At 36.7% G+C, this 18,262-nt stretch overlaps 1 protein-coding gene across 22 annotated transcripts in view; it reads right to left on the reverse strand.

The window, feature by feature from the left end:
- Window positions 1–18,262, reverse strand: part of KIF1A (kinesin family member 1A) — a 100,229-nt gene that overhangs the window by 35,403 nt on the left and 46,564 nt on the right. For 6 of the 22 annotated variants that reach the window (XM_026701106.2, XM_087933055.1, XM_087933054.1 and 3 more), the window contains 13 exons: window positions 17,307–17,440; window positions 16,168–16,247; window positions 15,442–15,517; window positions 14,684–14,763; window positions 13,966–14,072; window positions 13,331–13,414; window positions 12,816–12,996; window positions 12,447–12,519; window positions 10,350–10,443; window positions 9,139–9,287; window positions 8,671–8,849; window positions 6,987–7,124; window positions 121–239 (listed from right to left, as the gene is read on the reverse strand). In XM_026701106.2, coding sequence (XP_026556891.1) covers window positions 121–239; window positions 6,987–7,124; window positions 8,671–8,849; window positions 9,139–9,287; window positions 10,350–10,443; window positions 12,447–12,519; window positions 12,816–12,996; window positions 13,331–13,414; window positions 13,966–14,072; window positions 14,684–14,763; window positions 15,442–15,517; window positions 16,168–16,247; window positions 17,307–17,440 — 1,494 coding nt within the window. Of the gene's footprint in view, window positions 1–120; window positions 240–5,518; window positions 5,771–6,986; window positions 7,125–8,670; window positions 8,850–9,138; window positions 9,288–10,349; window positions 10,444–12,446; window positions 12,520–12,815; window positions 12,997–13,330; window positions 13,415–13,965; window positions 14,073–14,683; window positions 14,764–15,441; window positions 15,518–16,167; window positions 16,248–17,306; window positions 17,519–18,262 lie in introns of all 22 variants that reach the window. The other 16 variants (XM_087933052.1, XM_087933051.1, XM_026701103.2 and 13 more) reach the window with 5 other exon arrangements.

Consider the following 18,262-nt stretch of genomic DNA (forward strand, 5'->3'; position numbering starts at 1 on the left):
TAAAAGATGGGAAATAAATCAAATATACAAGAGGATCTTTCCCCACAGATATATATTTTTTAAAGTTGCTCACCAAAAGAAAGACCAGCACCTCCTTCATTTTGTTTACCCATCTCTTACCTGAAATGGCCTGAACTGCTACCCGCAGGAATCCTTTAACTTCCCCCTTCTCGCTGACAATGGCAACACGATGGACCAAAGGTACAGGATATAGCAAGTTGCTGAGATACACAAATGCTCTGGAAGGAAAAGTAACATAGGACAGCGGTCACTGTGTCCCACGTATGAACTTTTCCAAACACACTCCATAGCCGATGGTAGCTGGGACCACAGTTCACCGCTCACATCACAATATGGTGCTGCAAAGCAAAACTAAAGAAAAGCAGCCATGGCCAGCCGGACAGAGAGGGGGATTCAGCGTGCTTAAAACAGAGCTCCTGTACTGAGCATGAAGCGAAAATGTAGTGAGTTAGTGAGCGCTAGCATAGCGTACCTCTGGTTCTGTCATCTCTTATGACCGAAGGGAAGGGAAAGGTATGGTGCTGATGCAAGAAGGAAAACTAGAACAAGGCCGGAGAGACTAGGCAACTAGTACCCTGGGTGCTGTAATTCGTCCAAGGTCCTGCTGCTGAATAACAATGGGTTCAAGGGACAGAAAAGAGAGAAGGCAGATGGGATTAGACTGAAGGAACTAAAAGTGGAAAGAATTGTGGGGCGGGGGGAAGTAAAGAGACTGGAAAGAAGAGGAAATCCCTTCTAGAGAGGAACACTTTTTCAGAATTTTGAAAAGGACATAATGCTTTCAATTTCAAGCCTGTTTCCAATTATTTCTTATTATTTCAAACTGACAGAATTAATTAGCCAACTAATGGGGGGACAGCATTTCTATAAAGATAATTGTATGCTCTAGCTAGATTTGTGCAACTCATTGATGGAGAATGGAGGGATTCCTTGCAATTATACCCAGGAGTAAAATTACTAAATGCAAAATATCTATATGGGAAGCTTAAAATGACATTCCCACATGGAGCTAGGTAAGAACTTCACTGCCTTCTTAAACAGGAGATCAACAACAGCTGACCTATCTGATTTTGGTATCAGCTGTGAGTAACAGTAATACTATTTATCCCAGACTCCATATTCTTCTGTAATTAGAATATGTTGGTGAGTTTACGTATTATTTATTTTGGGGGATATATTTCCTTGATGACTTGCATGTGGAAAGAGATACTGATGGATTCCATTTTTAACCCTTTCCATTGGGTTGATATTATATACTAAAGTAAAAGGCCCATGCAGGTTAATTATACTACCAATATACTTCAGCAAACCCTTATAGATTTGAAGCATTATCTCTTATGGAGTAAATAGCCATCAATAGAATTCTATCAGAGCTGTGTCTGTATCAGATTGCATAATGTAGCAAGTTAGGACAAACCTCTCGGCAACAGATTTATTATGACAGTAAGCCAGAAAAGCTAGACTTCAGAAAAATATGAAAATTTAAATGTGTATGTATTCATGTGCCATCTATAAATATTGCTAAGAGTGGGACATGAAAAAGGAATCAATACACATTACAATCAAAATAGGTTTTTACACTAAAGTTATAGGATATTTCATATATGAAAATGAAAAGACCTCTGCTTAAAATTCATTAGAATTATTTTGAAATAGAAAAACTATGCATTAGATCCAGATTGAGCTGTTCAGCTATTTTCAGTTGGTGTCATACCATCACACACAGAAACAAAAGCAAGCATTTGTCATGCTAATGGATTGTTTATTTAATACTTTCTGTGTCAGATTTTTTTTCTTAATGTATTGAAATTTCCATGTTCAATTTTACTGCATTCTCAGTGCCTGATATAGTTATGGAGATCAAGGAGTATAAATGCACATAATGGATAAATAAGGAATAAAAATGGGAAATTAAGATTCTATAAAATAGTCAACAAGCATTATATAGACGAATGATATGGTGATTGTACCCTATCTTGGACCGGATTGTAGAACTGGGATCGCTTACATCCATTATATCAACCTGTTCCTGTAATATTACTTTTTTTTTTATTTTAACTATTCCCTTCCTAGAAATGAATAGGAAGCAACTAATTAATCTGGTAGCTGCAATAGTATTAAAATCAGCAAGAAATTATATTGTATGGGATGAAAAATTTCTTAACAAACATCAAATATCTATGGTACATGACAGGCATTCTAGAGGGCCAATATAAAATATCCATAGAAATTTTGTTCTACCTGATGGTAAAACTATGCTTTAGCACGAATAGCTATCCTGTTCTCCTGGCACAATACTGAACTGAGTGGCTAAGTTATTCATATGTGGCTAATACATATTAAGCTAAATAACATATAAATTATTTTGCTCAACATGTTTTGATTGTTGGGAAAACACACATATGCTTACACATGAGATGATGTTTTTCTCTCGATTTGTAAAAATCTAATTTTACAAAGTCAATACAGGTCAATGAGACCTGAGATCATGATTTTCCCCTCCTATTTGTCCAATCTTCAGGTGACTCCTTGCTGTTCTGAAAAGTTTCCATTCAACTGTTCAATTTTATATTAAAATTAAAAAAGTAACCAACAAAAGCTGATAGTTGGAAGGATTATGACAAATAGCAGAGTATCTCTTTCATGAGAAGAAAACATTATTACAGATCACAAAGAATTATCAACCGATCCAGTCATTCTGCAGCATAATCTCTATTTTTATATTGGATCTTATCTGATATTGTATGGTTTGACACTGGATAGATTGCAGTACCATTGTGAAGCAGGCCAGAAATAAGTAAACCAATAATTAAGCATTTCAATGGCTGAAATTGCCTCTTCCATACAATTGTTCAAAGGGAAGGAAAGAAAATAAGGAGATGGAGAGGTTGAGGAGAGGAATCAGCAAGAAGAGGAAAAAAGGAAAGAAGACCAAGAAGGTGGTGGTGGAAGGGGGCTGAATAAAGGAAGGCAGAAAATAGAGGCTGTGTGTCATTAAAGGAACAGAGTCGCTAACCACAAGATTGGTGAGGTGCAAAGATGGCATGCTCAGACCAAAGAAAAGCCTTTCAAAAGAAGACAAAAGTGAAATAACCATCCCCCCCCAATTTTGCTTAAGCTTTGGAGATAGAGCCAGCAGCTAAAAATAAATAAATAAGGAAAAATAAATAAAAATCAAAGACAAAAAATCCAATCAAAGCACACTTCACGAGAAATGTGAACGGCACAGCTGCTGCATGGGAGGAGTCAATTTTGACTGACTCAAAAGACCCCCAAGAACAGTTCACAGGATTGGGGGAAGAGGGTATTCCCTCATTGAACTATTTGGTCGTTTGGCCTGTTTATTGATTTAAAATCTCAAATCCCCCAAGAGGAGAAAAGAAAGGGAAGAAGCCAGCTCTTTCGGTCTGAGACTGCAGGACTGTTCCCCCTTATCCCTCTCTGCCTTTTGTAAGCCCCTTTACTCCCTCACTTGCTCCCATTATGCTACTTAACATAGAAAACTAGAAGTCAGGATTTCCTGCCTGAACTAGGATGCAAAACATCAGAACTCCCAAAGATTGCTGCAGCTATAACAAGCCACGATGATATCAAATGGATGCAATCATGACATCGTCATGAAAATGACATAATTTTCTAATGACTTAATGATGTCTGACGTAAGTGGAGAAGTCACATCAACTGTTTGATGATGTCATGATGCGTGTGTTTGTGTCCCCCACCCCCCAAGCTATAATGATAATAGCTACAAAGAAAAAGGATTTTTGGTGACTGAAATTTCCTCTGCTTATAAGCTTACAATTACAAGTACAGCAAGCTCTATACTTTTTTCAGATTTAATCACTTGCTCTGAATACCCAAGGAAGAACCTTATACGGTAGTCCTCAACTCATGACCATAATTGAGCCCCAAATTTCTGTTGCTAAGCGAGATACTTGTTAAGTGAATTTTGTCCACTTTACTACCTTTCTTGTCACAGCTGTTAAGCCAATCACTGCAGTTGTTAAGTTAGTAACACAGTTGTAAAGTGAATCTGGCTTCCCCATTGACTTTGCTTGTCAGAAGGTTGCAAAAAATGACTTCAGGACTGCAACTATCATAAATATAAACCATTCGCCAAGCACACAAATTTGGATCATGTTACCATAGGGATCCTGCAACGGTCATAAGTATGAAAAATGGCCATAAGTCACTTGTTCAGTGCTGTTGTAACTTCAGTCACTAAACAGTAAGTAGCCCTGTGAAGAGCTGTGTTTAGCTGTTGTCTAATGAGACAAAAATAATTTGGGCAAACTGATAAAGATATTGCAAAAACCTCAGCCAATATTTTGGCAGACAGGGTTTATATATTGTATTACACCACAGTTTGTTTTATTCATCATTCTTGAATAAGCTGCAATGGTTTAAGGAAAGCTAAATAAAGCACATTATAGCATGGCCCAATAAGCGAATCCTGTTGAAGATTGATTTCTAGGATTATACTTCCTCAGTGGTTCAAATTATGCATTAGTTACTAAAATAGATCAATTTTTTGTTTTTCCAAGCAAAGAAAAACATGCCAAAAGTATACTGTTGTGGTATGGAGAGATAAATGTTGATACATGTATTATAACATCATCACACAAATGATGGAACTTGCAAATCGGCATTAGTCATTATTACATAATTGTGACATTTGGGTTATGATGTTACAATCATGTGCCACCATTTTGTCATCATCGAGGCTTGTTATAGTTATACAGAATGATACATTGGGGGATTTATAGTAACCAAAATCTGTTTTATTGTCCTAAAGCAGCAAGGACAAAGTTTTTCAGTGCATGTATGAAAATAGTAACTGACCCAGTTTGCTTTCTAAAGATAAGTGTTTCTGCTAACTACAATGTGGCAGGAGTTCTCCCTTAGCATTCTAAGTTTCTAAATCCCAGATATTCTTTAATCATGTTCTGCTCAGTGGTCCTTTATTTCAGAATTACCTATTAATACCTATCCCAAATCAATGGATAACTTTATTAAATCTATGATCCTAATTTTCTGTGGATGTTCTACCATGATAATTTGGGCAAACTGATACCATACATTTTAAAATACTATTGACCAACTTAATTAAGAAAAAACAAAGAATCTTCTTTCAGTGCTAGTTCTTAGGAAATTATGCTCAATTGTGAGACTGTAAAACTGCAACTGTGGGTTCCATAGGACATGGCAATATAAGGCAGATACACAGACACCTGTACAATTGCCAAAGTGTTGGTGCTGCCAGCAGGTTTTATCACATCCATTTACAGATGCTTTGCCTTTTATCCTGTGTTACTTCACTCTGTAGTTGGTCTCCCTTTCTACTACTCATCCCCTTGTGGAGGGGTCGGGGAGGGGTTTTTCCTCTGAAATGTGTTTTGGGGCCCCCCCAGCCCCTGTGTGCTTGACATGGGAAAGCAGGTCTCTTATGCGAAAGAGCTAGTTCCTTCCCAGCATGCTCTCCTAAGACCTCACCAACCTTCCTACTAAACTGAACAGGGGGGAGCGGTCGTAAAATGGATCCTGGCCATCATACAGCGGGTACTCCGGAAAGATGTCTTCCTCCAGGTCCTCCTCCTCCTCCTCCTCCTTCCCCACGTGCTGCTCGTCAGCAGGCTCGGTGATGTCGGAGTCAGGGTTCGAGAAGGTGGGGGAGGGGGTGAGATCAGCCATGCGCTCGCTCATGCATGTGTTGAAAATAGGAGAGCTGTTGCAGCCAGAGATATCTGAACTAAGGTTAGTACAACAAGATAGGAGACAGGTTAACACCAGCTATTCTAAATACGCACGCGTGTACACAGAGAGAGAGAGAAAGAGAGAGAGAGAGAGAGAGAGACTAGGGCTTGTTTTGTCCCTTCTTTAAAATCAAGCAGCAGAATTAATAAGGAAGGAGATTAAAAAAAACTTCCCAGGTCAAACACATCTAACAAAAGAGCCACAAATGCCATCAGCTGAAAATTGTGAAGATTCAGTGCATGGGGTAAAAGCTCTCCTGGTGTCCATTTCATCAAATTGAGATTTTGGTAAGGGGAAGATTTCCATTATGAATCTTCCCAAATGACTATAATATTTCTTTAATACATCTTTGATTTGTTAAAATTCTATAGCTAAACCCTTTTTATCTGGACTCCAACCAACTCTCAACTGATGGTATGACATTTTTTCTCTAATACGGTAGTTGCATGTGAAGCTCATGAGAACACACAATATATACTAGGCAGTATATAGGCAGGTATCACACTCCATACATCAAACACACACTCCTACACAAAGGTACAAAATTCTATAAAAGTGTTTTTGAGCTACCCTTTATCCTACAATGTTTTTGCTTAGTTTTGGTTGCTATTGTTGTCATCTAGAAGCATCATACACCAAAAGGATCTACATGGTAGTAAGGTAATGAAATGGTTGTCATATTCCCATCACATCTAATTGTGATGCTTTTCATAATTCAGAAATTGTAACCAACATGCAGGAAGTTGTAACGATGGGCTATAATGTGGCTTGCATGAGCTAAACTACACAGAATTGGGAAGTGAGGAAAGATCATGCTGGACCACAGGGAATACAGATCATAATCATCTTGCTGCAGAAAGTTTTAGCTCTTGGTAGTCTGCATTTGGACATTAGGCATGGTTTTGTGAAAAATGTACATGGTGCAAGTTAATGTGCAGATCATATTTTAAAGGCTCTGCATAAAATTAATGGACAATCCACCCCAACATGGAATGGAGATGTTGACCTGATTTCCTATCAAGAGGAAGATGTGAGATGTGATCTTAGCATCTTGAACTGTGATCTAAAATGTAATACAATAATTATTCCATAGTGGAAGGAGAGCTTGTGTTACCTACCATTTGCTTTGGCTAGCTATGGATTATTATTTTTTCTTTGGAACTCATTGGTTTTGCTTTATACTTTTTTATAAAGAAGACCAAAACTCTCACCTGCCAACCAGCCTGAACCAAGGAAAACGATCATAAAAGGGGTCTCCGCCTGTCACCACATTATCACAGTCTTCTATAACACTAGAGGGTACTTCAGCTGCCCGATCATACATCTCCCGCATCAAGTCCAACCTCTGCCTGCAATGGTGGAATAAATAGATTTTCTATCAAAACAGTACTTGAGAAAGTATTGCCCAACCTGTGCATCAGAGGTGGTATTCAGCAGGTTCTGACCAGTTCTGGAGAACCGGTAGCAGAAAATTTGAGTAGTTCGGAGAACCAGAAAATACCACCCCTGACTGGAGATTTTACAGTATCCTTCCCCTGCCACGTCCACCAAGCCACACCCACAGAATTGGTAGTAAAAATATTTGAATCCCATCACTGTTGTGCATGCCACTATCTTACTTGATATAGTAAGAATTTGGTATAGAAACCTGTTCTGCTTATTGAGACATATAAAATGCATGGTCTCAAGTCAGGTAAATAAAAACATTTTCAAGTAGTGGAAAGAAACTGGAGAAAGAACCTATTTCACAGAATAGGGCCTACACCCATACTTCAGAATGCTCATAATTAGTACATATACATGGCTGTTCTGGTGTTTATGTTAAAAAAGCTTCCCTTGAATTGACAGAAGACTGAATTTACAAGAGTGGGCATTTTTATCAGTTTGGAGCAAGATACTAGATTGCTGTCAGATTTGATGTATACATTACTGTTTTTACATACTATATGCAGAAATAAAAAAAGCTCCAAAGTTCTGAGGATTTCTGAATTTATAATAAGAGACTATAATTGCAGATTTGAAGACTGTAGCCATTGAAGTCATAACTATTCACAGATATATAACTTCTTTGGTATGCTTAAAAATAAAATGCCTATAAACTGGGAAGGCAACTGTAGCAGGAAAGGGAATTAACGGCAGGAAAGGAAATTATAGTAAGGACCAATGGCCATCCATCACTATTTTCAAACCATAATTATTTTGGCATGCATAGAAATCAGATTTCAACCCATGTGATGAACCTGTCAAGATCTGGATTGATCAACAGCTTGTTCAATCTGTCCTTGGCATAAGGAACCCTTGTGGCACAGTGGTTAGAATGCAGTATTGCAGGCTAACTCTGCCCACAACCTGGAGTTCAATCCTGAGGAGTTTCAAAATTGACTTACCCTTCCATCCTTCTGAACTCAGTAAAACAAGGATCAATATTGGGGGGCAATATGCTTATATTGTAAACTGCCCAGAGAGTGCTGTAAAGCACTATAGGGCTGTATATAAGTCAGTATATAAGTAAGTGTTATTGTTATAAGTAAAAAGGAGCATGTGAGATATCCATCACAGATCAAATGGCATCATGAATTAACATGGCCATCTAGCACAAAAGACTGGGTAATTCTGTAGACTTATGTATTATGTAATATAATTCTGTTTACCACATTTAGCCCTCTTAATCCAAATCACAGTCCACTGAAAGGGCTGTTTTAACAGGTAGTCACATGATTTAGCATGGCAATTGAATTCATGTTCCATTTACTTTCGAAGGTCCTGTTGTATTTTAAAATAAGTTAATTCATTATGTTTCCAGGTAAGAATATCATGCCATTTTCCCCCTACATGATTAAAAATGATCTCCATTAGCAGCTAGTAGCCACCTTGGCTTTAAAAGTTTACACCTACCTGAGTTTCTCCAGAGTCCAATAATGGGTTGCTCCATTTTTCTGGTCCTGCACCTCTACTGCCACAATGGTCCTTGGGAAAGGACGTTTCTCCCGGTCTTTGGCAGCATCCGGAGGAAGCAGGTCTGGAGGCAGAGGTGAGTATAGGGTGTCTGTGAGGAGCACGAACTGAAACTGAACCTGGAAGTGAATTATAAATGTTCCTAGTTAGTATTATCACTAAGTCACAAAGGCAACTACATTTTAAAAAATTCTGTCTTTTACAGAAAAGATGGGACTTAAATTTAGCAAAAAGTTTTGGGGGGGCTTTCCCATTATTGAAGCCCTACCACCTGATGTTGTTAGATATTGGGTGAGAAGAATCCATATCTTGGACCAGATTTGTTTTCCAAACTATTTTGTAACATCTACTTATGAGAAAGGAAGGGAAGGAGGGACGTATTTGTTTTCTAAGACAAGAACTGTTTACCTTTTTCTTCAGTTCCACACTGATCGCATTGGCCTCCTTCAAGAAAATGGCATTGCCCCACAGCAGGTCTCGAAGAGATGTAAATTGATACCATTTCCACTTCCTAAAGGCCCAGAGTGCCAATTCAAACTCTCTCTCTGTCCACTGAACTGATGAGATAAACAAAGAAAATGAAATACCTCTGTAAGGTCAACTACTTATTTCAAGTATGAAATCAAGTATGCCTATATTGTCTGATCTTGCTCACAAGATAATATGAAAAACATATATAGTTCATAAGTCAATTTCACAAGATGATACATGTGGGGAGCCCTTCTCTTGTAAAAGTATGCAGAATCAGAAGAAAGTCTGTCACAAGACACCTCTGCACAAAATGAATAAAAACAGGATATGGCAATGATACTTAGCTTCCATTTTAAATATAAATCTTCCATCCAATAAAACCCCAATGTATCTAGCTAGAATCAAAGCTGAAAAGATAGCCAAATTACTTATGTAATTTGAACCCAAAATTTGCTAAGATTGTAGGAACATAATTGTAGGAATGTAAATGATGATTCTCGAGTTACAAAGCTACATAAATAAAATTATCCCATTTCAATGCATGATTCATGTTAACAAATAAATCCAGGGATAACTCACTAATGAAACAGAAGCTAGACATTTCTTCTCTATTGCTTCTCTGAAGAGTACCAACGACTGCCTGTCCATTTACTGGGGCATTTGTAGTTGAATACAATATTGTAGATTCCTTGGTGCTCTCTGAGCTTGGTTATTTGGTTGCAGACAATTAATCACTCAAGTAGGGTAACATCATCAGTGCTAGTCAGTGTGGGGGTTTGTTCTCATATACACATATACAGTAGTTTCTCTGCCACTATTGGTGGGGGTGGGGTTTTTCTCCTTGGTAGTTCTTAATTAGACTGTTGTTTAATGCTTGATTTTCTTCCTGTGGTTATTCCCTGCTTATCTGGCTGTTGGTTGTTCGAGGGGATATATCCTGGTCTTTTTGTTCCCTTCTTAGCTTTTTGTGGTAACACTGATGATGTTACCTAGTTGGGTAATGAAAAGTCTACAAGAAAGCAACCCAGCTCAAAGAATACCAAAGACTCCACAATTCAATCCTGAGCTACATGTTTTCTCTTCTATTGAATACAATATTGTTTTATTAAAAGAAACCTATAGCAGTTTTTTATTTCCTAGAAGCTCACCTTCATCCTCAGGCTCCTCCTCTTCCTCATTAGCTTCAGTGTAGTATCTTGAGTCCATTTGCTTTTGTAAAGCCTCTAATTTACTTTCATAATCCTAAAATGACAAGAAGAAAACAGCCAAGAGTTTACTATATTCTGACACTTCCAGTGAAATATGGCACCTCTGAAGAAGCAGGGATGAAATTATGGTGGAATCAGTGGCCAGAAGGTGGAGCCAGGCCAGCAAAATCTCTTTTTTGAAAGGAGAAAGGAGAGATCATAAGATCACCCATGCGTGTTTTGAACATCTGCTCCTCCCAAGTAGACTGCAGGTTTTTTGCAATCAGCCAGGGAGATGAGCAGCTGGGAATTGAAGGATTCCAACTAAACTCATAGTTGTAATGTAGCGTACATTGGCATAAAGCTCGGCTAAACCTCATTTCTTAATCATTTTGGAATTTCTTTTTATTGCTTTTCAAATACTAACAGCCTTTGGAATGACAAGTTTTATGGCATTTGCTGGTCTTTAATGAAAGTAGTTTAAAGTATAAGTTTAAGGACTTAGAAAAATAATTTTGGAGCAAAAAAATGGCAAAAGGGTGATTAGAACGTTGTTTTTAGAAAGTTATAAATAAAGTTCCAGATAGATTTGAAATTAATTATAAGAATCCCTCCTTTTGGAAATAGCTGTTGTTTTGAAGTCTTCAAAGTCCCAAGATGGGACTTCGAAAACTGTACACTAGAGGTAACCAGGAGGAAGTAAAGATTACAATTAAAGAAGTACACTTAAACTCAACTTGCTAATATAGAACAGAACAAAATAAACATTGGATGCCTTGAAGGATAGTTGTGAACAATAAACTCAGAACTTAATTTTAATAATACTGTATCTCATTATATACAGACTGTGTGTAAACTATATTATGGAAGAGGAACAAGCTCTCCTGAATTAGAATGAAATTGATTTCAACATGGATTTAAAAATGAAACACTACAAGAATGTTCTATAAAAAGAGGATATTGGATATACAAAGGAAACTGGCTGATGCCTTAATAATTAAAAGGGACACACAAATAACCAGCCAGAAGAGTGATTTGAATAAGTTTCTTAAATTAAATTTACAAAAGGAGCTTGTTAAAGGATTTTATGAGAAGAAAAAAAGAAAAAAGGAAAAGAAATCAAGTTCTAGGACATTATTTGAAAGGATTAAAGAGTAAATGAAAGTTATATAAAGGTGGTTTATTTGATTAATGTTAAAATACTATACGTAACCCTTAATAGACTTTTGCTAACTAGAACTAAACAAGATTTAAAATTTTGTGCATAGATAAGAGAAGAGATATGGGGGGAGAGAAATCATTTTTTATAGTTTAAGAGAAAGTGATGTTATTAAAATTGTTCCTGTTACGTATACTATTTTAGTGTACTAAAATGTATTCTATTACTTATACTAAGAAGGAAGCTACTTCTTTGTATGTTTATTTTTCTTTATCATATTCTTATTTTTTATTTTTCTATTTTTTCTTTCCATTCTTTTTTTCTTTTCTACACTTTTTTTTTCTTTTTATTGTTTTATTTCTTTTAGTTTGTATTAGCTTTCATCTTTCTAATTTAATAAAATGATTGCAAAAAAAGAAAATAATGTATTGTGTCCTCTTCATTTACTGCAATTTAAATGCCTGTAAAACTGGGAAATGAAGCTACCTCCAAATAGTAAATTCTTTAATAATTGGCTTCTCCATTTAATGAACTACAGAACTGTATGTTAAACAGGCTTGTGAGAACCTGGTGACTTTGTTGTTTGATAAACATAACTGGTGAAATTAAGTTTATCAGAAATATCATGTTGCTATATTCTAGACATTATTCCTCTCGCAAATGAGCTAGGAAAGAATAGACAAATAGGTCTACTTCTAGTCCATGCTAGGCTCACCTATTTGATCACAAAGTCATTTATTAAATTTCTGCAATTTGAAAAAATGCACAAACATTTGCATGTACATTTCTTTGCACATGCCATTATGAACACAGTTTTTCACTGTATTTTGAACACAATTGTTACGATGAGACATTACATCCTAAAATTCAGGAAATTGAATAATCAAAGGAATCCTTACAAGTCTTTGTTGTTCCAGAAGGTAATTAGCCTCTTCTCTTTCCTTTCGGTATTGGTCTTCCAGTTCCTGAAGCCTAAAAACAGGAATGAAAAATTGATAGTACAGGATCAGCAATCAGAGACAACGTCCGCTTTCCATAGCTCTTTCATTTTTGCCAGCCCAAAATGTCATTTGGATACATATATGGAGGGGGGGGGATGATGGGTTTTCTGATGGGCAGAGCCTGTCTGGAAGTCTCAGACAGAGGTCTTTCCCATTCCCTTTGGCCCTGCTCCTTGGATGTCTATATGTAAAGTGTTAGACCTACCACTTAGCCAGGACGTCTTAATTCTGGTTCACAAGTTGTTTCATACTTTTATTCTTACTCACCTCTGTTCCATTTCCTGCTTCATATCAATGCCTTGTTTTTCCAGCAATTCCCTCTGGGCAAAAGCCCAATCTACTGGTTCTGCAGGAGTTTCCGCACAAGGCGTTCGTTCCCTCTCTTGCCGTGCCTGCTCTGGATGGTTAAATCGAAATACATGGCTTTTCCCCATGATGATGCGATTTCCTATAGAAAGGGGAATGGGACATATTTAACAGGGATGTACATGGGGCTGTTTTTCAAAATCTACCCAATCCAATACTAAGATAATACAATCTCTGCTGCAGACCTATATCTCACATCTCATATGCATATAAGATGCAAGTTATGTAACTTGACTGCAATTCATGGTCAAATCCCAGTATATTTAGGATAACACAATTTTTCTTTCAAACAATAATTTTTATGAATCTGTCACGGTCTGGCAAGCAGTCAATCTGTTGCAAGACATCTGTTAAAGCACTTGGTCTTTATGCTAAGGATCTACTGCTTAATGTGTCCTCTTAGAAAGTGAAACTACCTGATCTTAAAATGCTGGGTTCTGTTACTTTCTTTCCATTGACATAAGTATCTGCACCCTCACAAGGTTCCAGCGTCACAACAGCTGTAAAAAATACAAATGGAATTTAGAAAGTCAAAACTATTGAAGATGTTTTATGAAATATGTACATAATTATCCTCCAATGTGCGGTTAATAGCGATCTCCAACTCTAAAAAATATGAGGAAGTGAAGGATAGTTATAGTAACTTAACCCTGTTGTTAAACGTCACATAGATCAACTACAAAATCTGGAAGTTGATACACCTCACAATTATGACACGCAGATACCCTTCAACTTCAAAAAGAAATATTGAGTATTACCAAATATCTATAGTACATACCTCCCTGGGCTGTGCATAAAGCTGGTTCTGAATTTTTGAAAATTGATTTTTCCCTTAGTATATTTCAAAATCATGAGTTATTCATTCTTTGGCTGGTTTTAAACATTCTGCTAAAATATTTACACTTCCATGACATATATGTCCTATAAATTTTGTAAGTTTTGGTTATAACAGAACTAAGTGTCTATATGGTAATCATGGCTTGCTCATGCACACCCCACTAGGAATAGGGAAGAACATCTGCAAATGTTGATTTTTTCCATATAAGGATACCTTCACTGCCAGATTTAGTGTCACTTCGGAATATGCAATGTTCTTCTTTGATGAAGTGGCCACTAAGCACAATGTCCTGTCTCCTCTCACCATCTTCTCGACCAACCCTGTTGAAGATAAATCTCAATTATTCAGGGACCAGTGATCCAAAACTGTAAGGCATTATCAATAGTTCATTCATTGCAAAAGGTCTGTTATGTACTCCTAACAAGCAAGTAGTAAAATTCAGGGAACATTACCATAAATAATTGTATAATATACTAGTTCTTATTTTACTAGATTAGTTAGCTTGTAGCCAAATTAACAGCAATGATTATGACATGGGAAGTCCAGACTAACTGAATTGAATGTCTCTTGGTGGTTATCTTCTTTTAAAAGAATTTCCAGGTCTATTGAGATTATGAAATTAGTGTTTGAAACTGTTCAAGGTTTCACCTTGCACTATATTACAACGTCAGGATCAGTGGTTATGCCAAAGTTCTGAAAAGTCACTGGTTACAGATATCTGTCTCTCAGTTTCTCCAATCTCCTATGAAGAGATGGGACTAAGTTCGTACATTAGGCACCATCATAGAACATACAGAATCTCTACAATCAGTCATGGTAATCATCAGAAGTACTTGCAACTTTATTTGGTTTTGCATCGTATTTTCCTTTGTGTAACAGATTAACTACACAACTGCCCTGGCATAGCTTCTGTTGCCTCAAACTTTATTACCTGGTCATTCCATCTTTAATGTAATAGAGAAGGCACTCAGACATCAGTGGGTCTTCATTTAGGTTGACCAGATGTGGTGTCTACAAAAACAATGGAGAAAAGCGAGCATAGTCCTTCATCTCTGGCCATGGAGAGATGTAATCATATTTTTCTTCCACATCCCACTTCATTGAGAACAACCTGGATCATAGCATCAATCCTTTGGCTATTATAAAAATGAACCATCCCGTCATGTCAAGCTGCATACTTTATTAAAAACAAAATATGCAACTGATATTGAAAAAACAATCTAGAGAAACTAGTATGACAAATTCCATTCTGGATCAAACACATCAAGCTCAATAGGAAGTATTCAACCTTCTTCCCACAGTGACATTTGCTTCCCTGAAAACCTCCCACCATATTTTTTCTTCTTTTTAAAGATCTAAAGAGTTATATGTTTAGGATTAGATTTAACCCTGCCCTTCAGCATTATCCCCTATGAATAGGATTTCACAGTTACTTTTTTTTAAAAGACAGGAATTATATCACTGAGGTTAACCCTCAACTGCTTAGAGTAGTTGACAGCAAGAAGGATAATCAAAATTGGCTCAAGGTCTGAACAAGTTTTGGCTGGCATGCTAAGTGTCACACTCCAAAAATGGGTGCATAATTTTTCCTTATTTTAATACTTTATATTTTTGAAGAGTATCAGAGTTAAGCAGTTGGCATATTTCAAAGTGTTTATGATCAATATCTAGCGGGGAAAAGTATCCAACCTTTTTAGGAGAAAATACCCCCAAGGTACCACCATCTTCTCTCATAGCCACTCCCATTTCTGCCAGCAAAGCTTCTCTGAAAAAAGGAAGGAAGGAAGGAAGGAAGGAAGGAAGGAAGGAAGGAAGGAAGGAAGGAAGGAAGGAAGGAAGGAAGGAAGGAGAGTTTTTGAAAATTTTGCTAAAACAAGATAACATAGTAAGATGATTTAGAAATAAGAGCCAGCAGAACCAAGTAATGCATTTTCTGAATTTTTGACATGCTGAGCCCATAAGGTTTGCTATTACTGGTATCATTAGACTTCAACAAATCTGTCTAACTGTTGACATGCTTTTAATTCATATAAAAAATTAATCTTTAAAGGGAATCTCAGACTTTCTGCTCACCACAGCTAATTTACAGATTGAAACATTGTTCATGTGATGACTGTTCTAACTCGAATTTTAACAGGAAATCATTATGTTATAGTGCCATCACATGGGATATTTTCTTGTCACAGTTATAAAGGCTGATGTGGATACCCTTCCTGAAATGATGTTGAATTGAAAGGTATTCCAGTCAGCCCCACAAAAACTCTGTTATTTTATAAAATAATGCTTCATGTAGCATTTTCAGTCAGCAGCTATAAAAGTAAAAGTTAGCTATCAAAATAAAAAGATATTATGATAAAATGTTGAATCTTGTGGCATTAACAATGTTCTAGACTAGACTAGCTGCCTTATTCCTACCTCTCCATACGAATTGCTTCTGTTCTACGCAGTTTTTCTTCCCATGTTTCATTCAGCTCCGCAATTATCTTCTCTGTTTCCTGCACAGTTCAAGTTAAATATGAGTGTTTCATGACTGTCATCTGATCAAACCAAAAATATTTTGCCTAAAATACATTAGGTTACTGTTACTCTACAAAGGCTTTGGCAATCTGATATTCTCTAGATGTCTTAGAACAGATTTCTGCCAGGATGAGAATTCTAATTTATCTGCATCTTAATTTTGGTAGGCTGGGGAACAATATTATTATGGTGTTGCACTTCTATTATATACAAATTCTAAATGAAGCCATGCATTTAGAAGACACAAATCAGTCAAATAAACTAAGGCTGTTTAAATTGCATATAGGCATTTATTCAATTTATGAGCTACCCATCTTCTAACCAACCCTGGGTAGCAAACAATATATAACCATTAAAACACAACACAAAATAAAACAAGATGGGGGATCTGGGCATCAGCCCCAAATAATACACAACCTTATTGAACAAAGGACTCCATCCCTCATAACGTAGGACCTGAATACAATCAGGTCTTTACAGCATGTCAAAACATAAACAACTGGCTTTAAAGACTAGAAAGAAAACTGTATTGCTGTAAATCCTGTCAGTTGTGATTGCAAATACATTATGCTGTATATTGATTTTTAATGCTTTTGTTAACGCACTTTAACTGCTGCTTAATTTTTATGTTAACTATATTTTTATTGTGGTTTGAATATATTGGGAGAGTGCATTATAAATAATTCCTTATCAGCTTCTTGCCGAAAATGAAAAAAAACAAACCCTGAAATGTTTATTTCTGGATTTGACGGTTGAAAAAAGATTGAAAGAGGAGCTAATAGATTTATTATAATATTAAGGAGCGTAGAAGAATAATGAGTTTGTTTGTAATTGCTTTAAAGATGAATGGAAGTTATTTCTTTTTTCTCCTTTCTTTAACTGTACTCTTTTTTATACTTTTTATTTTTAAAAAGAATAAGATAATTCAAATTATTATAGTTGGAAAAAATGTCATGTTGGAATCTAATAATACTTTCTACCACATTTCCTCCATATCTTTACAGTAGAAACATGGTCTTCTTCATAATGGCTCTTACCTTGAGTCTTTCAATGGCTTCTTCACTACCCGGAGCAAACATTATGCGCTCATGTAGACTATTGACTGAGGCAGCTCGACTGGACAAAGCAGAGAGTGAGGAGGATGGGCTCATTCCTACCAAGGCATTGGTCACTGTGGAGAGATTGTCATTCCGTTGACTCAAATCTGCCACTCTACGATTATCATTATTGTTCTCAAAGTCGGACATGTCTATGGGATTCAAGGAGGGTGAAAGAAAAGGGAAAGAAACAAGACAAGAAGAAGGAAGGAAAGGATAGAGAAAAGAATTGCAGTTGGGAAATAGCAACATGATGCAATGAGGAGAAAGATAGAAATTCAACATAGAGATATGCAGACAGTAATGTAGCTGGAAGGGATCAGGCTGGAACTTCACATTAGCTGGAGCGTTCACACTACGCCCTATGCAACCTTTCTTAAAACTTGAACACCAGACTTTGCTGACTCCTGTGCTTTGGGGGAAATAGGCAGCATTTTAAAAAAAGAAACGAAACTCTTAGCTATCATTGCAGAGCCATTTTGTCTAATAATATGCTAGGCAGGAAGAATCAGTGACCACATCCACCAAGACCATGCATGAGGTATCAAAATTCCATACCACATGAATTCATTCCAGTGCCATTTGAAAAATGGAAGATATTTTTACATTTTTTAGGCATTGAGTTGAAAGGTGAACTTAAAAATAAAGGGGGGGAAAAAGAAAATGGTCAAATAGGAGTCAACTTCAGTTCAGAATATGATGATAATGATATACCAATTCAGTCTAATGGTTACGACATCGAGCTAGAAACTGGGAGACCCTGAGTTTTAGGCCCACTTTAGTCATAAAGCCAGCTAGTTCATCTTAAAAACCAGTCACTTTCTCTCATCCCTAGAGAGTTAATGGCAAAACCTTGCCAAGAAAACTGCAGGGGCTTGTCCAGACAGTTTCTGAGA

The sequence above is a fragment of the Pseudonaja textilis genome, chromosome 4, assembly GCF_049901715.1.
Source record: "Pseudonaja textilis isolate UNSWEBS1 chromosome 4, rPseTex1.2, whole genome shotgun sequence".
Classification (NCBI taxonomy): Eukaryota; Metazoa; Chordata; class Lepidosauria; order Squamata; family Elapidae; genus Pseudonaja; species Pseudonaja textilis.